Source organism: Onychomys torridus, chromosome 4, assembly GCF_903995425.1.
Source record: "Onychomys torridus chromosome 4, mOncTor1.1, whole genome shotgun sequence".
Taxonomy (NCBI): Eukaryota; Metazoa; Chordata; class Mammalia; order Rodentia; family Cricetidae; genus Onychomys; species Onychomys torridus.
The window spans coordinates 42,546,987-42,573,352 of record NC_050446.1 but is presented as its reverse complement, the minus strand read 5'-3'; the positions used below and the strand labels follow the sequence as shown (position 1 = coordinate 42,573,352).

Here is a 26,366-nt window from a genome sequence, read left to right as displayed (position 1 = left end):
AGTCATTAAAAGTCTCCCAACCAAAAAAAGCCCAGGACCAGATGGTTTCACTGCAGAATTCTACCAGATCTTCAAAGAAGACTTAATACCAATAATCTTTAAATTGTTCCACACAATAGAAGCAGAAGGAATATTACCAAACTCTTTCTATGAGGCTACAATTACCCTGATTCCTAAACCAAACAAAGATGCAACAAAGAAAGAGAACTAAAGACCGATCTCCCTCATGAACATTGATGCAAAAATACTCAATAAAATACTGGCAAACAGACTCAAAGAACATATCAAAACAATTATCCACCCTGATCAAGTAGGCTTCATCCCAGGGATACAAGGGTGGTTCAACATATGAAAGTCTGTCTATGTAATACACCATATAAACCAACTCAAAGAAAAAAACTATATGATCATCTCACTAGACGCAGAAAAGGCATTTGACAAAATACAACACCCCTTCATGATAAAGGTCTTGGAGCAATCAGGAATACAGGGAACATACCTAAACATAATAAAGGCAATCTACAGCAAGCCAACAGCCAACATCAAATTAAATGGAGAGAAACGCAAAGCAATACCACTAAAATCAGGAACAAGGCAAGGCTGTCCCCTCTCCCCATACTTATTCAATATAGTACTTGAAGTTCTAGCCAGAGCTATAAGGCAACATAAGGAGATTAAGGGGATATAAATTGGAAAGGAAAAAGTCAAGCTTTCCCTATTTGCAGATGACATGATAGTATACATGAGTGACCCCAAAAATTCAACCAAGGAACTGATACAGCCAATAAAAATCTTCAGCAACATAGCAGGATACAAGATCAACTAAAAAAAAAAAAAATCAGTAGCCCTCCTATATACAATAGACAAACAGGCTGAGAAGGAAATCAGAGATACATCACCCTTTACAATAGCCACAAATGATATAAAATATCTTGGGAGTACTCTAACTAAGCATGTGAAGGACCTATATGACAAGAACTTTAAGTCCCTGAAAAAAGAAATTGAAGAAGATGTCAGAAAATGGAAAGACCTCCCATGCTTATGGATAGGCAGGATTAACATAGTAAAAATGGCGATCTTACCAAAAGCAATCTACAGATTCAACGCAATCCCCATCAAATTACCAACCAATTCTTCACAGATCTGGAAAGAATAATACTCAACTTCATATGGAAAAACAAAAAACCCAGGATAGCCAAAAGAATCCTGTACAATAAAACAACCTCTGGAGGCATCACAATCCCTGACCCCAACCTCTACTATAGAGCTACCATAATAAAAACAGCTTGGTACTGGCATAAAAACCAACATGTGGACCAATGGAATCGAATTGAAGTCCTTAATCTGCACACCTATGAACATATAATTTTTGACAAAGAAGCCAAAAATGTACAATGGAAAAAAGAAAGCATCTTCAACAAATGGTGCTGGCATAACTGGATGTCAATGTGTAGAAGGCTGCAAATAGATCCATATCTGTCATCATGCACAAAACTTAAGTCCAAGTGGATCAAAGACCTCAACATAAATCCAGTTACTCTGAACCTGATAGAAGAGAAAGTAGGAAGTACTCTTGAATGCATTCGCACTGAAGATCACTTTCTAAATATAACACCAGTAGCACAGACACTGAGAGAAACAATCAATCAATGGGACCTGCTGAAACTGAGAAGCTTTTGTAGAGCAAAGGACATGGTCAACAAGACAAAGCGACAGCCTACAGAATGGGAAAAGATCTTCACCAACCCCACATCTGACAGAGGGCTGATATCCAGAATATATAAAGAACTCAAGAAATTAGACAACAAAATGCCCAACAGTCCAATTAAGAAATGGGCTATAGAACTAAACAGAAAATTCTCAACAGAGGAAGTTCAAATGGCTGAAAGACATTTAAGGAATTGCTCAACATCCCTAATTATCCAGGAAATGCAAATCAAAATGACTCTGATATACCATCTTAAACCTGTCAGAATGGCTAAGATCAAAAACACAGAAGACAGCTTCTGCTGGAGAAGATGTGGAGCAAGGGGAACTCTCCGCTATTGCTGGTGGGAATGCAAGCTTGTACAGTCACTTTGGAAATCAATATGGCGCTTCCTTAGAAAATTGGGAATCCATCTCCCCCAAGACCCAGCTGTAGCACTCTTGGGCATATACCCAAGGAATGCTCAATCATACCACAAGGGCATTTGCTCAGCTATGTTCTTATCAGCATTGTTTGTAATAGCCAGAACCTGGAAACAACCTAGATGCCCTTCAACTGCAGAACGGATAAAGCAAATATGGTACATATACACAATGGAGTACTACTCAACAGAGAAAAACAATGACATCATGAGGTTTGCAAGCAAATGGATGGATCTAGAAAAAATCATCCTGAGTGAGGTAACCCAGACTCAGAAGGACAAACATGGTATGTACTCACTCATAGGAGGATAGTAGATGTAAAACAAAGATGACAAGACTGCTACACAACTCTAGGGAGGCTTCCTAGAAAACGGGACCCTAGGAAAGACACAGGGAACGCCCAATGACAGAGAAATGGATGAGATCTACATGAACAACCTGGACGACAGTGGGAGTAATGAAGGGCAAGATTTGAGGGAAAGAAAGCTTAGGGGAGCAGGAGATCCCAGCGGGATCAAGAACAGAAAGGGAGAACAAGGAATAACAGACCATGATAAATGAAGACCACATGAGAACAGGAATAGGCAGAGTGCTGGAGAGGTTCCCTGAAATCCACGATGATACATCCTCTGTAGACTGCTGGCAATGGTTGAGAGAAAGCCTGATCTGACCTAGTCTGGTGATCAGATGGCCAAACACCCTAACAGTCGAGCTGGAACTCTCATCCAATAACTGATAGAAGTGGATGCAGAGATCCTCAGCCAGGCCCCAGGTGGAGCTCCAGGTGCCCAATTGTCGAGAAAGAGGATGGACTGTAAGAGCATGAATTGTTGAGACCAAGATTGGAAAAAGCACAGGGACAAATAGCCAAATGAATGGAAGCACATGAATTATGAACCAAAGGCTGTGGAGCCCCAGCTGGATCAGGCCTGCTAGATAAGTGAGGCAATTGAATAGCTTGAACTGTTTGGGAGGCATCCAGGCTGTAGGACCGGGACCTGTCCTTAGTGCATGAGCTGGCTGTTTGGAACCTTGGGCTTACACAGGGACACTTTGCTCAGCCTGGAAGGAGGGGACTGGACTTGCCTGTAATGAATCCACCAGGTTTAAATGAATCCCCAGGGGAGTCTTGGCCCTGGAGGACATGGGAATAGAGGGGAGGGGATGGGTGGAAGGTGGGGGCAGGGGGCGGGAGGACAGGGGAACCCATGGCTGATGTGCTGATGTGTAAAATTCAAACACAATGATGATGATGATGATGATGATGATGATGATGATGATGATAATAATAATAGTAATAAATAAATTAAAAAAAAGAAATCCAAACAAAAATTAGGGACGGGAAAGTCTGAGCATCATGCCCAAGCTTTAGCAGTCAAGCTCAGCTGAGTGACTTGGAGTTAAGGGCTTTCATATGGTTTGCTATTCAGCACTGTTGTTAAGTGGTATAACTGACCCTCATCAGAAATGACGTAATTTTCCCTTTCTTTAGACAATCCTTTTGAGAGTACTCTGATGATACCAGTTGCCTCATATGGAAGTATGTAGTGTATTTTAGTTTTCCTATACCTTTCACCTTTGTTGAAAAAAAAAATCACAAAAATACTTGACCTTCATTGATACACGAAACTATTACCCAAAGTCAGACTGAAACATGTACTTATCAATTAGTACACTATACTATGACCACTCAAAAAATGTCAGATTATTTCCTTACTCATTTTCGTTACTAGTCTTTTCCTTTTCTTTTTGACATCTTTGACAGTTATGCATTTGATTTAGCTATCTGTCTTGCTAGCTAATTTAGGAGGCCAGAAGAGTCAATAGTGCTGGTTGGGTTCTTTTATGAACACAATCTCACTCAGGTCATCCGAGAAGAGAGAACCTCAACTGAGAAGATGCCTCCAGCTGATTGATGTGTATGCAAATCTGTGGGGCACTTCCTTGGTTAATGATTGACAGGAGAGTGCCTAGTTCACTGGGGTGCTGCCATCTTTTGGCCAATATCATGTGTTGTTTAAGAAAGCAAGGAGAGAAAACTTGTAAGCCATGTTTTTCCATGGCCTCTGCTTCAGTTCTTGCCTCTAGGTTTCGGTCTTGACTTCCTTCATGGTGGACTGTGATATAGAAATGTAAGTCCAATTAGTAAACCTTTTCTTCTCCACTTTGCTTTTGGTCAGAGGGTTTTATCACAGCAACAGAAAGCAAACTTATACACCAACAGCAGCATGTTTCAGAGGTGATCAGTACCTTCAAAAGCAAAAAGGATCTAATTACATAATTTAAGCCTGTAGTCAGAAAAGTTGCCTTTGTTTTGAGATTTAAAACAAAGCAAATAAATGAATAGTTGGTAGATAAACAGGCATGGGTAATTAGAGGCAGTGGATAGAGAGATGTAGACAGGTCACAGGAAAGATGGATAGACGAGAGAAGGTTACCAACACCACCCCACTGCTTGCTTACCTTCTGTGAAACAGGCTTCTGGCTCAAGGGATTCTTCTGGTTCAGCCTCTGGCTGCTCTCCCTCCGCTGGAGCACCTATATCAACTGTACTGCCTTCAGATGAACTAGTTGCATTCAATTTCTGAAAACCAATCCCACAGAAAAGCTTTTAAACATGTTCTCTAATCCAAACCAAGACTGCTCAGTCGTGTCCCACCCCCAATCTTCTGTATGCATTCTCTTGATCTGTAATTTAAGAATAACTTAAATATAATGCCAGTCTGCTTTGGGAGAGGTGGGGGTCACAAGATTAGATACAGCACTGGAGAATTTTTTTCTTAGACACAGTGCCACTTAAATAACCTTTGTTTAAGTATCTATGAGATTTCTGAAATAGAATTCTACAGAAAGCTTATGCAAACTGCCAGCCATATGGTCACTGGGATCTTGCTTTTGCAAATTCATTTGTAAATGAAATTTTATTCTAAAATTGTGACCCGTCCAACAAAAGCCGCACAAGTGTATTTTCATGTCAAATATAGAAAAGGTTGGGTCAAGTGCACATAAACAGCAACAATCTAAATTTTTCCACTTTTCATTGACATGAAAACATAGACTACAGGTTATTATTAAAGACATTCTATAACTTTCTATGTTGGAAAAGAGCAGCACATTGTTAGCTATACAGCAAGAGCAGGTATCTCGCATTCTCTTTGGCCAATGCACTCCTGGGTTTCATTGTGCATTTGGAAACTACCTGTTACTTTGGCACTCTTGCCTGTCCTCTTAGAATTGGCAGAAATGTGTCACAGTGTGTCATTTTGTTTCCTTTGGGTTTAATCAAAATCATCCAAAGGAAACTACAGAGGAAAGAAGTTGTCTTACATGTTGACATGCATACACTTTATCCAGGTCAGTCTATCCATGGGACCAGTATAAAAGATGGGGTCCCAGTCTTAAAACCTGTTCTTAAGATGTCACAGGCATGGTGCAGGGCCAGGTGTGAGTGCCACGTGGAACCAGGGTAGTTTAGGCCACAGCATTCTCGAACCTGTTACAATGTTATAACTATTAGTGCATAACATTAGGAGGCGGCTGGGCTCAAAGAGCTCCTTTACCAAGAGGATGAGGGAAGCACATGGTAAGATGAACACTGACATGGAACACTGGATTCAAATAGATGCTGGAGTTTCTACTGGAAAGATCCTACTCACACTTTGGATAAGAATTATATGGATCCTTTCCTAATGAGATGATTCTTTTATAGCATGAAAATATTTTTGAGTTCATATGAAGAAAGTATTATGTACATATATGAGAAATTGAAATGTCTTAACTACTTTAACAATACCAATAATAGATGTATAAATATTATATACTCCTCTTTCCTAAGAATTAGTTAAGCAATTTATTTTAAAATTTGTCTTGACAATGTTAAAGGCTATGAGTTGATTTTTTCTCATTGAACTTTTTCTGATATTATGCAGATAATAATATCTTTGCCATTAAAATTTGAATACATTTTGTTCTATAATGAAACACCAAAATAAAATTTATTACAAGTATTCCAAGTTTTGGGGCCTTTTCTAATTGTACATCCTTTCTTTTAGATTTGACTCTTTCTTATGTAAGTATACTTGGATTTGCAGTCATGTAATTGACTCCTAAAACATTCTTTCATCTCTTGTAGAGATCATGTAACATCAAGTTCTTGTACTTTAGAGGCCAGATAATACAGGCTTTGTCATTTATAGGATTTTGAAATGCAGCACAGGTAACCACACAAACTGAAGTTTAGTCACATCTGATTTAACTATACACAGTAAGAATGGAATATATTCCTTTTAACAAAGAGGATAACATTGGAAGTGCAGGATGGAGCTCCTAATACAAAAATTGGGTCCCTCTTTGTATCATGTGCTCAGGCTGGCACTGGTCAATGGCTATATCAGCATATACATCAGTGTGATGGTTCTTCTGATTGCTTACTTGGTAGATTCACACAGGAGACAAATCCCTGAGCTTATCTGTGATAGAATTCCCTGACCGAATTAACTGAGGTGAGAAGATTCAACCCAAATGTGTACAGCAACATCCCATGGGCTGCTGGGTATTAGTTGAGAGCCAGTAACCATTGTTATCTGCTTTGTGACTGTGGATTCTATGTGACCAGTTGCCTCATACTCTGACCACTGTGCTTTCCTTTGTGTGATGGACTGTACCCTCAAACTGTGAGCTGAGATATTCCCATACTTAAGTTGCTTTTGTGAGTATTTTATCACAGCAGTAGGAAAGTTGACTAATACAATTAATAGCAAGTATGTAATATGTACTCAATAGATAAATAAATGGATGGATGGATTTGTAAATAAAGGGCTTCATAACAGAATGAAATCTGGTACTGCATTTGGAGTAGTCACCACACAAAATGTCATTGGAAATCTTGATTCAAAATCTTCCGAAGTTTCCCTGCAACACCAGCTATCACCCCTATCACCATGTGTCTGGGTTGTCAATATTTTGAAAGATGCCATGAAGACCAGTATCACCAATATCAATTCAGGTTTTCACTATTTTGCAGCTATTGTGCTTCCTCCCTGACATGAGTCCTTCCAGTTTCTAATTTCTTCCATTCCACCATTTCCCTACCTTGGGTGTTCTGGACATTTCATAACTTTTTGTGATTTATTCATTCAATTTCACCTTTCATGAAGGATAGGCTAGAGTATTTCAAAGAAAGAGAAACTGAAGTCTTGTCAACATACTTGTAAGATATTTAGGGGCATGAACAGTACCCTAAGCCCTGTGGATGGGGCAACAAAAATGCAGTTCAGCCCTCAGAGCTTACTCTGAAGTCCCAATTTGCTCTTTGTTGAATGAATAATCACTTGCTTTCAATACCTTGTTGAAATTAAAAACAATATTAGAGAGAGTCAATTTGCTCTATTCAGAGTTCATCATGCCTCAATGTAAACAAGAATTCTCTTGATGTGTTTTTCTGTCCTTTTGAAAACTGTTTACAGGCCTTATCTGTGGGCAATATATCCAAAGCATTTCTGTGTTTTCTCTTTTTCAAAACATAGTGAAATAGAATATACACAACTCCTTTTCATTATAATAAGGCATCTTAGTACCAATAAAGAAGTAACAGCAGATTTTTTCAATGAACTTCAACACTGAGGTTTCTACAAACTGCAGCTTAAGATGTGTTTTGTGTTTCTGGAACATGTACCTCACTAGATTTAAGGTCTGGGGGCAGAAGACTATGTTTTTGTTTGTTTGTTTGTTTGTTTGTTTTTTGTCATTATCATATTCCTTGTACCTATCACCAGTTCTTGCTGTTAGTGAATGTTTCATGTGTCAATGAACAAGTGACCTTGCAGCCTATTTATGGACTTCAGCCTCTAAGTACTTGTACTTCTTCCTGTCTGATTCTTTCAGGTTCAAAGGAACATCATCATTCGAAGACTATCAAGATTACTTGGATATTCAGGGATGTTAAAATGATGACCAACAATTCTTAAAGTTGGGAGTATGTTCTGAAAATCAGGCTGCCAAGAATTCACTCATAATTAAGAAGAGTCTATGAGACCAGCTATAAGGAAAATTACTACTGAACCTTTGTTTTAGATTCAGTGCCCTTCTTTCTACACTAAGTATGTAGATTTAGTGTTCCAGAGTGAATGGAACCTTTCAAGGAGCAGCTACATCTCCTCTTCCCCAAAGTGCAATAACATAGTGTTTTCCACATGGGTGTGTGTGTGTACTTATGCTTGTGGTGTTTAATTTACTACAGCAAAGACCATGCTGCACATTGAGGCCTCACACTGCTATCCAGTGGGCTTCCTCACCTTGTCAATGTCAGAGTTAATGAGCGGCTATGCCCTATCTTTTCTGTATTCTATTCTTCTACAATGTTCTAGGAAACTTCTCTGATGATTCACCAGTAAATTCAGCTTTAGTGAATTTGGAACATTTAGTAGACTGGATATATGACTCAACATTATAGATTCAAGGTAAGTGTTTATGATACTGCTGACTTATATGAATCATAACTAAGAACCTTAGTGTCAATTCCAATCATAGTCGTAATTCCTGTATGTGTTACTGTAGAATGAGGAAGGCATACATTGGAATATCTCACGAATAAAAACCTTATCATAAATTATACTGGAGATGTACAACAAAAATGATGATTAATATAATTCTTCATCTCAATTCAATCATTATGTTGTATACTAGTTAAATACCATCATGTTAATAAACTATGTTGCTTAAAAGGTATTAAGAATCCACAAAATGAAATAAATTAAGAACATAAAAATCATAAGATTCAGATCAGTTCCTAGTTATGATGAACCTGACCACGGTGAATATTTGCCACTTAGAGCTGTCAAGTGTGTATCATTGTAAGTGACTGCTGGAGCTTATGTTCTCTCTCTCTCTCTCTTTTGTTTTTTTTCAAGACAGGTTGTCTCTGTGTAGCCTTGACTGTCCAGGGACTCCCTCTGTAGACCAGGCTGGCCTCAAACTAACAGAGATTTGCCTGTCTTTGTCTCCTGGGTGCTGGGTTTAAAGTCATGCGCCACCACTGCCCAGCTGGTTTATGTTCTTACATAAAACTTTTCCTTTATAGGCTGTCAGGTAGTGTCCCAGTCTGGGCATCACACACTACAAAGTGCTACAAAGAAAACAAAATAAAAGTGGGCTATTTATAGACACACTTTAGTAAGTTTTCTACTTCCCTCTGGTAATACTTAAATATTTAAATTTCCTTATTACTACTCATACTTAACTTACCAGGAAATAAATGGGTAGAGCAATACCATTAGAGGAGATTTTACCTAGTTAAATTTGAACAAAATTGTGTGCATACAAGATTGGAATAAGAGATTATATAAGAACAGTCACAGAAGGCTGCTATATAAACCAGCAGTAATCATACTCACTTAGGAATATGAAACATATTTACATAAAACTACATTTTATAAACTCTTTATATCTATGATGTTAAGATACTTCTTGTTATTCAGTAGTTATTCCAAATTTTATAAACTAGGCAGGAAAGAATCATGTTCCACTAAATGATCTAATAAATACTAAATTGCACAATTTCATGTTTTGGGGTGTATATGTGTTCTGTATGTACAGGTCATGTGGCCATGTGCTTGTGTATATGTTGGTACATGTGTGTGTGTGTGTGCACGCGCGCGCACGCGCATGTGAAGGCCAGAGGTTGATATTGTTTGTTTCTCCATTGCTCTCTACCTTAGGTTTTGAATCAGGGTCTCTTACTGAACCTGGAACTCAGTGATTTGGAGAGACTGACTAGGTAGAAGACCCCAGGTATTGCCTTGTGTCTGTCTCTCCCCAGTGCTGTACCTGGCTTACACATGCACTCTGGAGATGCAAATTCAAATCCCTGTGCCTGCACAGAAGGCATTTCAGCAGCTACTACTCAGCTCAAGACCCTACTATTCCATCTTTTAATTTTAGAGATTGTATTTTCAACTTTTATTTTCTATATCAATAATAAATTATTATTAAACTGCATTGTGTCAAACTAGTAACCCTCCAGAAAGCCAATGACAATAAATAATTTTAAAAATAATTAGGTTCTGATTGGAGAAAAGTCAAGAAAACTATATTTCTCATTAAGTCTCTCATGTGAACATTTGTTTGTTACCATGAAGCTAAGCTATTTTTTAATGTAATTAGTAAGGATTGTCCAAAATTTTGAGAATAAAAAATGTCCTAATTTAATTTAATAGTAATAATAAGGATTTTAAAAAGCATTAACCCAAATGTAGATTAAATCAGGTATTCCAGAGTGTACTGCTTTGCTCTTTAAGAATGGTGAGTGTTTTGTCCTGGATCCTGCAACTAGCATACGCTGAAGGAGTGCCAGTTGATTTTACAGGGAAAATGTTAACATCACAACATTGGAGGGTGTGGTCTGATTGGGTGATGGGCTTACAGTCATAGTGACATATTAAAACATTAAAAAGAAAAAACTGGTATTATCTTTACAATCAGAAAGTTGACAAAACCAAAATACCATGTTCATTATGGTGATTTAACCAGAAAACCATTTCATTATTTATGATGGATATTTTATTACAAACTTTAAATCAAACATAGCAGACTTTAAATTTAGTGGAGTTGCAAAAACAATTATATTGTGATGGGCTACCCTCAGCAGATTACCAATGTGTCTGGCCCATTTTGGTCTGATATTAAAGATATGTAGAAGGTTTTTGTTGTTTTTTGCTTTATCATTACCCCACTGAAAATCTTTCCCATGAGGACTACCAATTTTATGACAAAAATCACGAGTTATTATCCATTGATATCATTCCTACCAATGCTTGCTCAGGTCTAATCTACATACTTTTGACTTTTTCATGCCGTTCATGTTGGAATTTAGTATGTTCTTTTAGAGACTGAACCATATTTCCAAAAAAGACTGCAAAAAACTTTTAAAAAAGAATTGAAAATCGTAAGAATCAATTCTCTTTTGATGTGTTAATATACTGCCTCAATACTTGGGAAGTTTGTATACCTGATTGTTATTTCTCTCAGTGCCTTTCCCTAAAGAAAGACTAAAGGAACTAACCTTGTCTCTTTATAAGAAACTAGAAAAAGCGAATCATTACCTTAAAGAAAATAAGGAATTAACATATAATTGGGGAGGAATCTGCATCTTGGATTTTTTTTTTCCTGGTTTTTCAAGACAGGGTTTCTCTGTGTAGTTTTGTGCCTTTCCTGGAACTCACTTGGTAGCCTAGGCTGGCCTTGAACTCATAGAGATCCACCTGGCTCTGCCTCCCGAGTGCTGGGATTAAAGGCATGCGCAACCACTGCCCAGCAAGAAGGGTTTCCGGTGGGTGGTAGTGGCACACACCTTTTTTTTTTTTGAGCTGAGGATCGAACCCAGGGCCTTGCACTTGCTAAGCGAGAGCTCTACCACTGAGCTCAATCCCCAACTCTTGCACCTTGGATATTTTACACACTGGTCTTCTGACAGAAGCAGGAATACTGGCAACTGACTTTTCTTCAAAGCATTAAAGAATGTTTTAATAGTGTTATGGGATTTTTCTCCTTCCAAAAAAATCTCAACATGATTTTATTATGAGTTATTTTACAGTTTTCATTGGACTAATTCTAAGTGATAAAGATTTCTTACTAACATTTCTACAAAAGTAATGAAACCAGAGGAAACAATTTGGTTTAAATATCTGTGCACGGAGTTGTGAATAAATATTAGACAGTGAAAAGTTTGATAAAAAGAGTTCACAGACTAGTTACACACTATGTGGGGGTTCTCTCATTAATAAATAAACAAACAGAGACATGTGCTGACTGTGATTATCCTGTGAAGGTGTTGTGGAGAATGATGCATGCTAACTAGGCTGTGAACTAAGTTTCGATAGGTGCTGTGGAGAAGGGGGGTGGGGGAGAAGAAAGTCACAGTGGGTGAAGGGGTGGGGACCGTCTATTTTCTGAATAAGCACATCATATAAAGACAGGTAGAAGTCAATCTTTCTCTTTTTGGGGGGGCTTTATTTTGATGTATGAGTACATTTCTTCTCTTTTCTTTCATTCTAGGAATTTTAAAAGTGAACATAAACAGAATCTCTAAGGGAATCATTCTAAATGCAAAAGGCTTTTGGTCAATTGCTAAATAAAGCATTGCCCTTTTCCCGAAAATGAAGTGGATGAAAATTACACCCTTGCTGCTGGCAGCAAAATGCAAACACTTCTATTCATTTACAGTATTATCACATTGAAAGTCGGCTGGGAAGTTTGCACGTGGGTGAGGGATTGCTTTAATTTGCACATTACCCTTCAGACACTGAGCAAACTATTATCAACATAGCACACTTACTGGGGATGTATTTTAAAAGTAGTAGAAGAAAACAAATACGAAAACAAAGAGGCAGAGGACAGAAAGCTTTCCTTCAGTTTTTTGTTTTTTTTTTGTTGTTGTTGTTGTTTTGTTTTGTTTTGTTTTTGTTTTTTTCTTTTTTTTGAGAGCACCTACAATCCTCTTCCAGGCTACTAGCATGTTCCAAACTTGTGACATTAAGTGGAAGTTACAAAATCTGCAAAGGCATGCACTTTCACTTTTAAATGAGTATACTTTCTATTAAATCTACATAAAGAAATTAGCAGCTAAATTAATTTTCCTTAAAACAAAAGAAAGACGTTGGGGTTGTCAGCCTTGCCTAACCATGCTTTATACAACCCAACCTAGGAAGAGCTGTGCATGTTCTAGTGCACGGCCAATGGATGGGCAAGGGACATAGCTGAGTCACATGCAGGCCAGTCAAGTCATGTAGACACTGATTATATTTATATATGCACAACTTGCTTTGGTAACCTGGGTAAAAGTGGTGGCTCGAGCCTCTGGATGCTTAATAAACACCAGAGCGGCATTCTTGACGGCTCCAGCTTGGTCTCACGCCTGTGAGAAGTAAGAATGGTCAGAAGTGAAGGTCACCGCATTACATCACTAAATTTCTCTTTGAAAGGTTGTCATTCAAGCACGGATTCAACATTATTCCAAAAGTTAAAAAGAGAAACAGGCACTCATAAATCATAGTGGGAATTGCATTAACCTTAGTTAAAATAGCAGGAGAGTTAAAGCCTACAGGATTAGGGCATGGATTTTAAACGATATATTCGTGGTAGTCCAGAAAGCTGATAAAGAATCAAGTGAATTTTGGGGAAACGCAAAACAGCACTTAATTCAAACATCTTCATGCCCTCTGAGTCCATCCAGTTATCTACCCTTCAAAAAGAAGTTGTTTAACACTGCAAAATAGACAGTACCTCATTTTCCACCCTTTAACTCAAGGGTTAAAAACAAAACACAAGAAAGCATTCACTAGTATTCGCAATCATCTCATAATCAAAGACTGTATTATGAAGACACTGAGTCAGTAAGATCAGAATTTGTGTAAATGGCATATGGAGGCTTTCTCTTTGTGAGCAGGCTGACCACACTCAATTGGATTAGATACAATTCCCTATCACAAACTTCTCTTCCTTAAAAAAAAATTTCTACTTTAGGAAACACAAAACTAAACACCATCAAACTAAGATCCAAGTCAACTTTAGCACAAGTTAATACAGCTTGGAAAACTATGTACTATTCTTTTATGAAGTATTTCATTGCAGGCAAGAATACAAGATGAGAATAAGAACCATGTTGCCATTAGTTATTTTTCTAGTACATACAAAAACCATTATTGTGGTGAATCATAAGGAAGAAAGTATACACCCTGAGGTAGTATCCTAAATCTAAACTTATTTTTAAAATGTTTAGAAAAATTCACATATATGTTGTGAGTTTGGAAAGTGACTATTTGAAAAGTTAAATCACAATTTGCCTAGCCAGTATAATCTAACATTAATTTACCAATCATCTTTACAATATGAATGTTACAGTAGATATTTCCTATTTTCCGTATAGGGAAGCAACATGTAATATAAACTAATCATGTTAAGGCCACAAAAGTACACACCAAAATACCCTTTATTTTAACATTCCTACCTCTTTGCTTTCCTCCATATCTGACTCACTGCTGAACTCTTCCGTATTCAAGTTTTCAAAGTCAGACTCTCCAACGGCAATGGGCACAGTCACAGTGAGGCTGGGGTTGTTTATGAATGACATATAATCACTCTCATCGACCACATACTTCTCCACACTGCTGCCTATGCCACTGGTCGTCCCGTTTCCATCTTTGAGGTAATTGAGGTCTTTGCCTATTTCTATGGTCGTGTGGTTGGAGATACAGCTGTCTTTCTTGTTATTCAGATCTTCCAAGGGTTTGATTTCGTCCAAAGCTTTCTGCTTTCTGACAAAGGCTTTCTCAATGAATTCACGTATCTTCCTTTTAACAAAATCAATTCCCCTTTGCATCCTTCCCACTGCGATCTGGAGGTTGTTCATTTCATTATCATCATCTGTGGCAGCAAGGTTGTCAGAGCTGAAAGAGCTGAGGAGCAAGGCCAGGAAGAGGTTCAGAACCTAGAAGAGAGTGGAGGAAGAGTGATCAGACAGGCTGATTGCCTTGCTTCAGCAGTGAAATGTGGAATTCTCTTTGTACATCCCATTAAGGATGGTGTCTCCAGAGACTCAGCAAAGAAAAAGCAACCCAGCACCTGGCTGATAGCAAATACTACTCACATTCTTTCTTTCAGGTTCATTTCAAAATCACTAGCCACCATGAAATGACATTTCTAGACTAACTTTACATCTAGAAGAATCTAGACAGCTCTGCAGAAAAAGACACGTTATTTTTTACGCTTGTTATTTTGTACATATAATGTGTATTTCTTAGGACAGTGAATACTTATTGTAATTTTATTCCTAGAACTCCTGTACACTTAAATGTGATTTTTGCTTCTGTAACATTGCAAGATTTTTCATTTTGGTAACATGCAAAATTCAAGAAAAATATATTGATTGTTAGACTGACAATCTTAATTTTGTTAAAAAAAAACTTTGTAGTGGCTATGTTTATGTAACAGTTAGAAACGGAATAAAGATGTGCTTGCTATATGATAACCATGTTGTTAATATTGAATTAAAAATTAATTTTGCAGCCAGGCGGTGGTGGCGCACACCTTTAATCCCAACACTCGGGAGGTACAGGCAGGCAGATCTCTGTGAGTTTGAGGACAGCCTGGGCCACCAAGAGAGTTCCAGGAAAGGCACAAAGCTACACAGGGAAACCCTGTCTCGAAAAAACCAAAAATGAAAAAAAATTTTTTTTGCAGTATCACCATCTCTACGTCTGTAGAGCAGACAGGTAAAATCTGTAGACCAGGCAGGGAAATTAGGAATCAGGCATTGCTGGGACCATAACTATTGCAATTTTTTTTCTCAGGGTTTAAGTGACATAGTCCTTGATTATTCAAACACAGAATCAAAATAAAATACAGCAGGGACCAAATGCAAAGGTTGTTAGTACAAAAGTGGACCCTGGGAAGAATTTAGCTACAATGACATGTTTAAGGTAAGAGCCAGTGAGGATGAAGGTAAAGTCTACACCAACCATCTGTCCGTCTCCTGTCCCTCTACTTCAGAAATTTATTAGTACACTTATGTTTTACACTGACTCACTTGAATTTCTTACTTGGCTGAAAAATAGATAAAATAAGAAAAAAAAAGATTTAAATACGCAATTTGAGTCTTTATCTATAAGAACATTGAATTAGCAGTGACACAATTATTATTGGGTTTATTAATGGAAAGGCCTTGTCTATCATGAAAAAAATTTATCTATATTAATGAATCCTCCCATACAATGTACAATATTAGACTTTGTTTTCTTAGTTTATTTTAATTTTGATCAACATAATGTTGACATATATTTGTAGATTAATACTGTAATATTTTGATAAGTCTATTCATTATGCAATGATCAAGTAAGGGTGATTAGCCCATCTGTTACCTTAAACACTCATTATTTCTCTTTGGTGAGAACATTTTAGTTCCTCTTTTCTAGCTATTTTTAAGTATATAATGCATTGGGTTTTGCCTATTATTATCCTTACTGTACAATTGAACACCACTGTGGGTTCCACAACTTTGCTGGCAAATGACTACTGTATTAGGTTGCTAAGTATACACCAGGGTGGGAATCACAGTAGAACCCACACCCGATAACAATAACAGTTACGGCACTTTTTGCTGAGTTCCTAGTAAATGTGTTGGCCCGAGAACTTTGCGAGGTTCATGTGATTTATTTCTCACAGCCATTCTGCAGAGCAGGGATTATTGCCACTATTTTGTAGATGAGAAAACAGAGATTTCTTTACCTTAAGTGTTTGTAGAAGATCATAGTTGATGAGTACATTAAAAAGTTACATAATTGTATTGATCATCCAATTTGCATGCTTTTCATGATTAAGTTTCATTATTTACATGAAGAAAATAGAATTCCCCTATTTGCTCATTGATACTTCTTTTTATGAATTCCTGCTGTACTTATGGTCAGTATGAAAAATTTGCTACTACTTTTCTAGATGTTTCCATGTTCTACTACAAATTGACAAGTTAATAGAATGTTATCCCATTGCCAGAGAAATAGTCACTCCTCATTATGTGGATTTTCTATTCCATAAATTCAGTGAACTCACCCTTTTCTTAGTTTTAAAATTTTAATACTTTTGTTAATGTTTTCAGGATCTTTTTTTCTTTTTCTTTTTCTGCCAGAGCCGAGGACCGAATCCAGGGCCTTGCACTTGCTAGGCAAGCGCTCTACCACTGAGCTAAATTCCCAACCCCAAGATGTTTTTTTTTTTTTTTTTATTTTTTTATTTTTGAGACAGGGTTTCTCTGTGCAGCTTTGTGCCTTTCCTGGATCTCACTCTGTACACCAGGACGACCTCCAACTCACAAAGGTCCACCTGCCTCTGCCTCCTGAGTGCTGGGATTAAAGGCGTGAGCCACCACTGCTGGCCAAAGTTATTTATTTATTTATTTTTACTTAGAGAGAGGGTTTCTCTGTGTTGCAGCTCTGGCTACCCTGGAACTTGCTCTGTAGACAAGGCTGGCCTTGAACTCACAGAGATCCACCTGCCTCTGCCTCCCAAGTTCTGGGATTAAAGGTGCGCGCCACCACTGCCCGGCTCAGGATCTTATACAATATATTTTGGTCAGTTTTATCCCCTATTTTCACCATAATACCTCCTAGATACACCCATACTTCCCCACCCTCCCTTCCTTGTTTTAATAACCTGCAAATTCAGTTTGTACTGCCCAAATATTCATGGGTACATGACTGTCTGCTAAAGCATGGCCAATCTACTAAGCACCATACCCTTAAAGAAAACTACTTCTCCTTTCCCCATATGGATTTTTTTGTTTGTTTATTTGTTTTTTTCAAAGCATTCAATATGCATTTGGTAGTGTGAGGCAAATCATTTTATTACTAATAGTCATTATTAGCTTGACACATTTCTTTAATTAATAATTTTTATTATGATGATGTGTATGATGTTGTGCATGTGGGTACCTGCCATGGCATGCATATCGAGGTCACAGGACAACATTGTAGAGTTGGCTCCTTCTACACTGGGAGTTCTAGGGAAAAAAATTGGGCCTTATGACAAGTACTTCTACCAACTTAATCATCTTGCCAACCCAACTTCCACACACTTCTTTCTATAACAGAGGAAGACATCTTTCAAAACAAAGGTGCTGAATAAAACTCAAGTTTCTATCCTCTGTTCAACACTGGTTTTATCAATAGGCACTGTGTCAACTTTCTGCACATGTAAATAAATACAATTTCTCAAGTGCCCTGTTTATAAGGTTGTTGTAAGGATTCAAACAAAGAATCCATGACAAATCACATGGCAGACCCTTGAGAAGGGTTAACTGCTGTCTGTGGTACCATTATCCAACATGGCCTCAAAGCATCATCTTCCTCCTGGTCTCCTCTTTCTAGAAAGATATGTTGGTATTTTCATCTAACCTCTTTTGTAACCAGCTGACCTTGTTTACTGTGCCAATAGTGACTTAAGGAACAGTTCAGCAAGCTTTCTCAGTGACAGTTGGAAATTTGGGGTGCTCTTTCCCTTAAGACAAAAGGGAAGATTGTCAGCTCATGAAAAGAAATCAACTCTTTAGCATGTTCCGTGAAGTTGCCTCAGAGAAGGAAGATATAGTAACTATTTCTGTTAGGGTACCAGATGAAAAATAATACATGTATTAATACTTTTCTCCTTTCTGATTCCCAACCTGTGAGAAAACCCCAAAGCCTTCACATCCCTTCAACTTGCTAGTGCTTCACTACTGAAGAAACAGTATCCAAGAATGGTTGGAAAAAGGCTAGCTGGGGATAGGCTGTCTGCAGCCCCATTTTCCAATTGCTATGGGCTAGCCTTGGCAGAAATTACTCTGAGCTACTGTGATGGAAACCTACAGAGCAGTTCATATGCCCTGAGATGAAGTCATGCCATTGAAAGCTCTTCCATCTTTCCAGCAAACGTGGAAAGAAAAATTTGCAGGAGCCAGTGCATGAAGCTCAGTCATACTCAACCAAGGGTATAATGAAAATCTTTTCTTAGCAGTGGTAATTTTTAGTCTAAGCACTCAGAAGGCGGAGGCAGGCAGATCTTTGAGTTTGAGGCTAACTTGGTCTACAGAACAAGTTCCAGGACAGCCAGGGCTACACAGAGAAATCCTGTCTCATACACATACATATGGTAAATTTGATGGTCATATTACTTTAGCTATGGCATAAATATATTTGGGATATCTCCAAAGAAATTTTTAACTGACAATAAAAAAGAGAGGCTCATGCACATGCACACGTACACCCACACCCACACATATACACAATTAAAAATAAAACAAATCTATCAGAGATAGCTTCTGAGTTGGGGATGTGGACTTGTGTCTACTTCTCCCCGAACTCCAATGGAGTCTGACTGGGTGTAAAAACCACACTTAAAGAGAGGCCCCATGTCCAATAGCCAGCACCTAACAAACTTAATGGTATTTTGGGAGGATTTTTGTCTCATAATACTTTGGGATTTTTTTTTTCCTTTTGCTTGTTTATTATGGGTTCTGAGTTGTTTTTGTTTTTTTAAAATGGGTTCTCTCTGTATGTGAATATAATGTCAGTGTTTTTGTGTTTCTTGTGCTTTTTCTTTTTCTGTTTTGCTTTATTCTGGTCTGTTCTTACTGTATCATATTTTATTTTGTTATTACCATTACTTTTACGATGCCTGTTTGTTTTCTACAAAGAGACAGAAAAGATGTTTATTCAGGTGGGAGGGAAACAGGGAGGATCTGGCAGAAGTCTGGGGAGGGGACAGTAATTAGAATATATTGTATGAAAAATGTATTTTCTTTTTTACATACACATTTAAATTTTTCTTTTCTTTTCCTTTCCTTTCCTTTCTTTTCTTTTCTTTTTTCTTTTTCTTTTTCTTTTTTTGGATTTTTGAGACAAGGTTTCTCTATGTAGCTTTGGTGCCCTTTCTGGAACTCATTCTATAGACCAGGCTGGCTTCAAACTCACAGAGACACGCCTGCCTCTGCCTCCCGAGTGCTGGGATTAAAGGCGTGCGCCATCACCACCAGGCCCTAAATTTCTCTTTTATTGGAAATAGCTTTTTTATTATCTAAAGACTAATAATGAAATAAGATAAAACATAACAAACAAACCAGAATAAGACACAACATACGAACAGAAGAAAAAGAGCCAAAGAAAGAACATAAGAAACACACAGACGCAGAGTTACATAAAAACTCAAAACTAGGAGCCGTAATATATTTGCTTTCAATTAAAAATAAAATAAAAAAATCTTATAAAAAATAAAGGAGGGCCTTTTAGGTTTTTATCTTAAAAGTATTACACTTCAATCTTTAAATCCAAGATAAAAAGAATTATTTCATATTAATAATGCATTATTTTAGTTAAATGTTTTCATGACAATCTACATTAACACTAAATGTCATCTGTACCATAGTTTTTGATTTTTCCTGAAATTCTCTTTAGACTTGATCTCCTGAGCTTGCAAGACGGCTCAGGGAATAAAGGTGCTTGCCACCCAGCCTGACAACCTGAGTTCTGTTCCCAAGACCCACATGGCATAAGGAAAGAACCAACTCCCACCTGTCATCCTCTGGCCTCCACATACACATCATGTCTCATGTTCATCCACATGTACACTCATACACACACGTCCACGCACAATACACTAAATAAGTAAATAAATAATTGAATACTTAAATAAAATGGAATACAAAGAAAACAATTCTCAACACATTCACAAAGAGATCTGTTTTATTTCAATACAGTAATTGGTAATAGACTGAGTTTCTTTCTTTTCAAATTCATCCCATGTTCTCTGATATAAATTTGTTTCAGATACCACTTGCTTTTCATCAATTCCTGAGTTTAAAAAAGGCATCTTTAGCTTTGAATTGCCTAAGGAAGAAAACTTCTTTTCTTAATGAATAAAATTATCCTTTTAATCAATTAGACACCACCCAGCTTTGCAACAACTCACTTTTTCTCTTCCCACTCTGACTTCCTGTTTCTGTCCACTCATTCTCCACTGTCATGAAGACTGTTTATTGCCTTCTCTGCCCTTCTCTAGCTAGTGCCCAATACACACAGGAAATGAGAGATCGTCTGCCACAGGCATGACCTTCTTGTTCTTTCTGGTCCTGTGACTCCATGACTGATCCTCTCTGTTCTATGTAATCATTTTCTACTTTCCTAAAAGCAATCATCTTTAAAGTTGTATTTGTGATTCTGGTGGCATTAAAATATATCCACAAATTACCTGATACTCTTCCCTTAAAAATTAATTTTCTGTTCCATATGCATTCCCTTTAGTAAGTAGCTTCTTTTAAACAGATCACAGCACAGTGATAGAGTGTGATTTCCAGGATTAGAATATATTGGCTGTCTTCTCACACTCTCTCTGCTACTATCTGAAATGGAAGAGGCTGGCTGCTATGTAACTGGGACACTCAGCAGTCCTATGGAGAGGATCTATGGCCTTCCTCCAACAGCCAATGAAGAACTGGAGCCACTTGCTAACCGTCAAGAGATGGAGTTTTCTTGGAAGCTGCTCCTCTCATCCAAATCAAGACTGTGCCCTCAGTAAACATCTTGACAGCAATCTCAAGACTGACTCGGAGCTTGAACAGCCCAGATACCCCAATCCTGAACTTTCATCCATAGAAACTGCTCAGTCTTCAGTGTTTGATATGAGTTTCTGCTCTTTCTTACAAAATCTACTCCCTGTTTCCCAGCTGTAAGATGTACTGTTCCTTAGTTTGGGGACAATCGTCTTTTTCCCTGTAGCTTAAATTTTATAGCTATTTCAGATCTATATTCCTTAATGAAAACTGAGCCATCCTAGCAAAATGATATTTCCATTATGTGAAGGTAAGATACAGGGCTTTGTTTTCAAATTCCAAACATGAACTCTTATCTCAGCAAATGACCTGGGCTGAGGCACATTTTTCTTATTATCATACCCATTCTTCCGAGATGCAGGACAGTTGTGCTGGAAACAGTTGATGTTCTACAGAAGTGACAACGGTTGTTTTTTTTTTAAGGCAATGTTACTGACTCATACTATAGTTTCTAGGTACAAAGTGCCTTTGAATATTTTTCTTGAGTTGAGATGTTTAGTACGATTTTAATCAAATTTTGAGGAAACCCATAATTGAGACATTTTTGAAATATATCATTGTTAATAATTGTAAACAAAATGAGTGAGTGATTTTATTTATACTTCCACCTTAGTATGGAAATATAAAACCAGCAGGTTCCTCACCACAGAATAATAAGGAAGAACTTTGGTTCAAGAGGCATTTTGAGGATGTGCAAACTACTGAAGTCTAAATCATGTGTGACTCTTGCAATAAACTCCTTAAAAATAATCCTACCTAACACACAAAACGTTTCTCAGTCAAACATTTTAAAACCATATTATTTGTGACTGAATAGGAGAAAAATGATTTTAGTACTTACGACGAGGTTGCCAATCACCATGACCATCATGAAGACAGTGAGGCACATGGTCTGGCCAGCGACCTCCATGCAGTCCCACATGGTCTCTATCCACTCTCCACACAGCACGCGGAACACGATCAGGAAGGAGTGGAAGAAGTCATGCATGTGCCAGCGGGGCAGCTCACAATCACTGGAAATCTTGCAGACACACTCCTTGTAGCTCTTTCCAAACAGCTGCATGCCGACCACGGCAAAAATGAAGACAATGATGGCCAACACCAGGGTCAGGTTGCCCAGCGCGCCCACCGAGTTACCGATGATCTTAATGAGCATATTCAGTGTGGGCCAGGATTTTGCCAACTTGAAGACTCTAAGCTAGAAAAAAAGTCATGTAAGAATACTGTTAACGCCTTGCCTTGCAGAAGTATCTGTATTCTTATTTACAAAAGAAATGTATAGCAAATATGTGTCAACTATAGAATGATGGATTATTCATGTGCCAAAGAATTATCTAATAAATGTAGCAGATATTGTACACACACACACACACACACACACACACACACACACACACACACACACACAGAGAGAGAGAGAGATAGGGGGAGCCCTATGGAAGCTTTCGGATATTTTTAGTGTTGTTGTTTGTTTGATTTTAACGAAGACATTTAAAGGTCATGTAGGTTAATTCTCAGGGACTCATTTTCAAAGAAGTAGAGCTATTATTTAACAGCCCAGCGTGAATACGTTTTTCAGTGTAGTTGAAAGATCATGATATATAGCACACACTGAATAAGTTAACTGTGAAAGATGAACCTTTCTTGGAGAGTTTACATGATTTTCATCTGGCTACAGCTCTAGTTTGCTATAATGTTAGACTATACCTTTTAGGAATTATGTTAGAAGGAGGCTTAAGCTGAAAGGTGTACTTTCTGGAGCTGAGGATCAAACCCAGGGCCTTGCACTTGCTAGGCAAGTGCTCTACCACTGAGCTATAGCCCCAACCCCTTGATGTCTTTAGTAACTTAAGAATGAAGTCATTACAGAGTGTACAAATCCCCTTGCCACTGAACCCGACAAACTGGTGGTATTGGTTGGCAGAGGCCCTAAAACACCATCAGTTAAATAGCAGAAGCATTTCATTTCTGCTGCTTAAGTAAGCATCAGGCAGACAGTAGTGCATTATCTAATGACACCTAAGTGACTCAAAGGAGTAAGTAGAAGCACCAGATTGTTTAATTCATTCCAAGAGATAATTTATAAAAAAAAGTGCCTGGTATATTATACAAGCTGTTAATGATACTGTGATCCTCAGTTCCCTACATTGTATGAATTATCACAAAGGTTTACTAAACATTCTTCTTAAAAACTCGTTGTCCATATTAACCTGTCATATGATTATCTTAATTGTTTTCTGTAAATCTTGCATCCTTCTAGTTTCAAATTAAATCCATAACTCTCATTGAAGACTAGGGGGAGATATTATAGTTCTAAGGCTCTCAGCACAAATTTGAACTTGAAATTCATAAGGGAAGTCCCAAATAGACATCAAATCAAAGTCTCAAATTAGTTAGCAGTGCAATAGATCACCTACAAGAACTTTTGTTGGTAACTGTAGTCAATCTCTACTATTTGAAAATAGAACCAATCCCTAGTCAGAGCATATAAAATAAAATATTTAACTACATATCAAATGATATGTAGTCATTTAATTTTAAAAAGAAGCAAATAGTTATGAAATAAAAAGATCAAATGAAAGATAATTAATTTAAAATTATCAATATACAGTATAGGCAGTGCTTCTCAGAGAGAAGGTTTGACAACTTCCTGATCTGGCTGAGGGAAAAAATATTCAAGAAGTACTGTCTTTATTCTCCTCCTCCCATATACCATATCCCAAGTACCAGCTTCTCAGGGGATAAAGTAGGCAATCCAAGGTCCCTGTGGAGCCTCATGAGTCATTACACAAATCAGATAACTGTGTTGACTATGGTGATTGCAACCTGGACTGATGTGTGTCTCCCATTTTTTTCTTTCTCCATCAAATCTGTCATTTGATTTCTAGAGAGTCATTACTGGCTGTTCATTGGAATAGAACAGTAAGTAAATTTATCAAAGCTATCACGAAAAAAGAACTTCATTTTAGGGAAAAGGCACTACATTTTCATGTCTTCAATAATATTATATTTGTAAAATATGTTGAGCCTGCTATTAGGAATGTATGAAGACTAATTAATACAAAAGACAGTATGGATACTGCTAATTAGTTACCAGCCGGAATGATCGGAGAACTGACAATCCTTCTACATTGGCCAAGCCGAGTTCCATTAAACTAAGGCTTACAATAAACCCATCAAAGATATTCCAGCCTTCTTGGAAGTAGTAATATGGATCCATAGCTATTATCTTGAGGAACATTTCTGCTGTGAAGATCCCAGTGAAGACCTAAATGAGTAATGCAGTTGATATTAGGAATGCCTACTCTTGAGAAGGTGCAATACAACCAAAAGCAGATCCCACACAAACTTGGGATTTTCAAGACTGGCATGCACGCAACAAGTTGATGCTTCCACGTGTTTTATATTCAACCCAACATTTAATTGTTCATTATATTTAAGATTTACAAGGTGATAAAACATAGATTCAGATAATAAATAAACACCCCAATTTTGATACAAAATGTGCACTGGGCACACTGTGCTCAGCGCTGCTTAATCTCTCTTGTCTTCCAAAACTTCAAGTGTTTGCCCAGAAGCACAGACTAGCTGCCAAATTACAATAGGTTTGTCTCCTTCCATGGATCTGAAGATGAAATTGGTGCTAAGGAGACTTTATGTGAACTGTAATAAATACAGTCACTAGCAGCCTTCAAGACTGTAAAGACTTTTTATCAATTGTTAATTTTGAAAAATAAAATCAATGTTTTCCATTTCCATTTTGTACAATTACTTCAAACCTTCTTTCTCCTCCACATATCTTGATTTTTTTTTTCTGCCCTTTACTCTCAATATTTCTTACTGGTGACTGGAATTAGCCAACCTCATTGTTGTCTCTCATTACCCAACATATTGTGTTTACATCCCTACTTGGTGTATTTCTTCAGTTTAAAATGGAAACTGCACCCCTGTTCTGAGCTAATATTCCTCTTTTGTGGTAGCTGTGTCTTGAACTTGATGAGGTATTTGCTTTCTTAAGTGGTCTATAGTTTTAATCAGTTCCTACTACTGGTTGCTTCCCTGTTGGGATTTTAAGAAAACAACAGAGACTCCATCCTTCCCTCACCTTAAAAATACCACCTCTATCAATCAATAAACTCTACTGGTGCTTTGTCACCCCTTTGGCTGTTGCCATTCTTATCTTCTTAAAGACCAATACATTTTAAGAGTTTGTGTGCAGAGAAGGAATGTATTGAGGGGGAAGGTAGAGAAGGATAGGAATGGGAGCAGAGGGGGCTGGAGAGATGATGGCTCAGCTGTTAAAGGGCTAGGCCCACAACCAAAAATGTAGGAATGGGAGTAGAGGAAGGAGGGGAACTGTGGTTGGGATGTAAAATAAATAAATAAATAAATAAAATTTTAAAAAGAAAAGAAAAGAGTTTGTGTGCTATCAGAATTCACTAGTTCTGCTTTTTCAAATTATTGCGTTGATGTGAAGTGAATTTGTCTCAAAGCAGTTCTTTTTATTTTTATTTTTTTTAATTTGAGAACAAGTTTGGGCCCAAAGTTGCCAACATAGTAAACTGTAGCCTAGCTTGATTTGTAAATAAATGGAAACTAAATTAGACTGCACCCTATAACCAAGTAACTGAGTCTCAGCCAATTATAGCAGCTGAATATCTATTAAACAGATGAAAAGCTTAGAGCTACTAAAAACTTTGATCCTGATTTCAAAGCATGATGATAAAACACAGGTGACCAATTCAAATCTAAGGTAAAGGACTACTATAAGCCAAAGAGGTTGTTTCTGTGTTAAATTTCCTTTTCTTGGGCTATACAAAGGCACATATCTAATGAGGTAGAGCACTTCGAAGTAGATCTCCTCAAGAACACTTCTTGTTCCACGGTGTCTTTTTTTAAAGTGAACTGTTGAATTAAAATGGTCTCCATCAGGAAGGTGGGGGAAGGAGAGGAAAGAAATGGAGTGTGAATGCTACTTAATGTAGAGCTTGATATAAAATATGTTTATTGCACATATTTTATCATTTGACTCACCTGAGATCTATCAGAAATAAAATAAATAATATATATAGTGTGCAATTCAAATATAGAAATGTATTATGTTCTAAGG

General features: G+C 37.5%; 1 protein-coding gene across 3 annotated transcripts in view; it reads right to left on the bottom strand.

Moving 5' to 3' along the window:
- The window catches only part of LOC118583210 (sodium channel protein type 2 subunit alpha), a 143,964-nt gene that overhangs the window by 25,842 nt on the left and 91,756 nt on the right, over window positions 1-26,366 (bottom strand). For all 3 annotated transcript variants that reach the window (XM_036186625.1, XM_036186627.1, XM_036186626.1), the window contains exons 15-18: window positions 24,351-24,524; window positions 22,098-22,454; window positions 14,132-14,611; window positions 4,594-4,714 (exon numbers count right to left, since the gene is read on the bottom strand). In XM_036186625.1, the coding sequence (XP_036042518.1) occupies window positions 4,594-4,714; window positions 14,132-14,611; window positions 22,098-22,454; window positions 24,351-24,524 (1,132 nt within the window). The remainder of the gene's footprint in view (window positions 1-4,593; window positions 4,715-14,131; window positions 14,612-22,097; window positions 22,455-24,350; window positions 24,525-26,366) is intronic.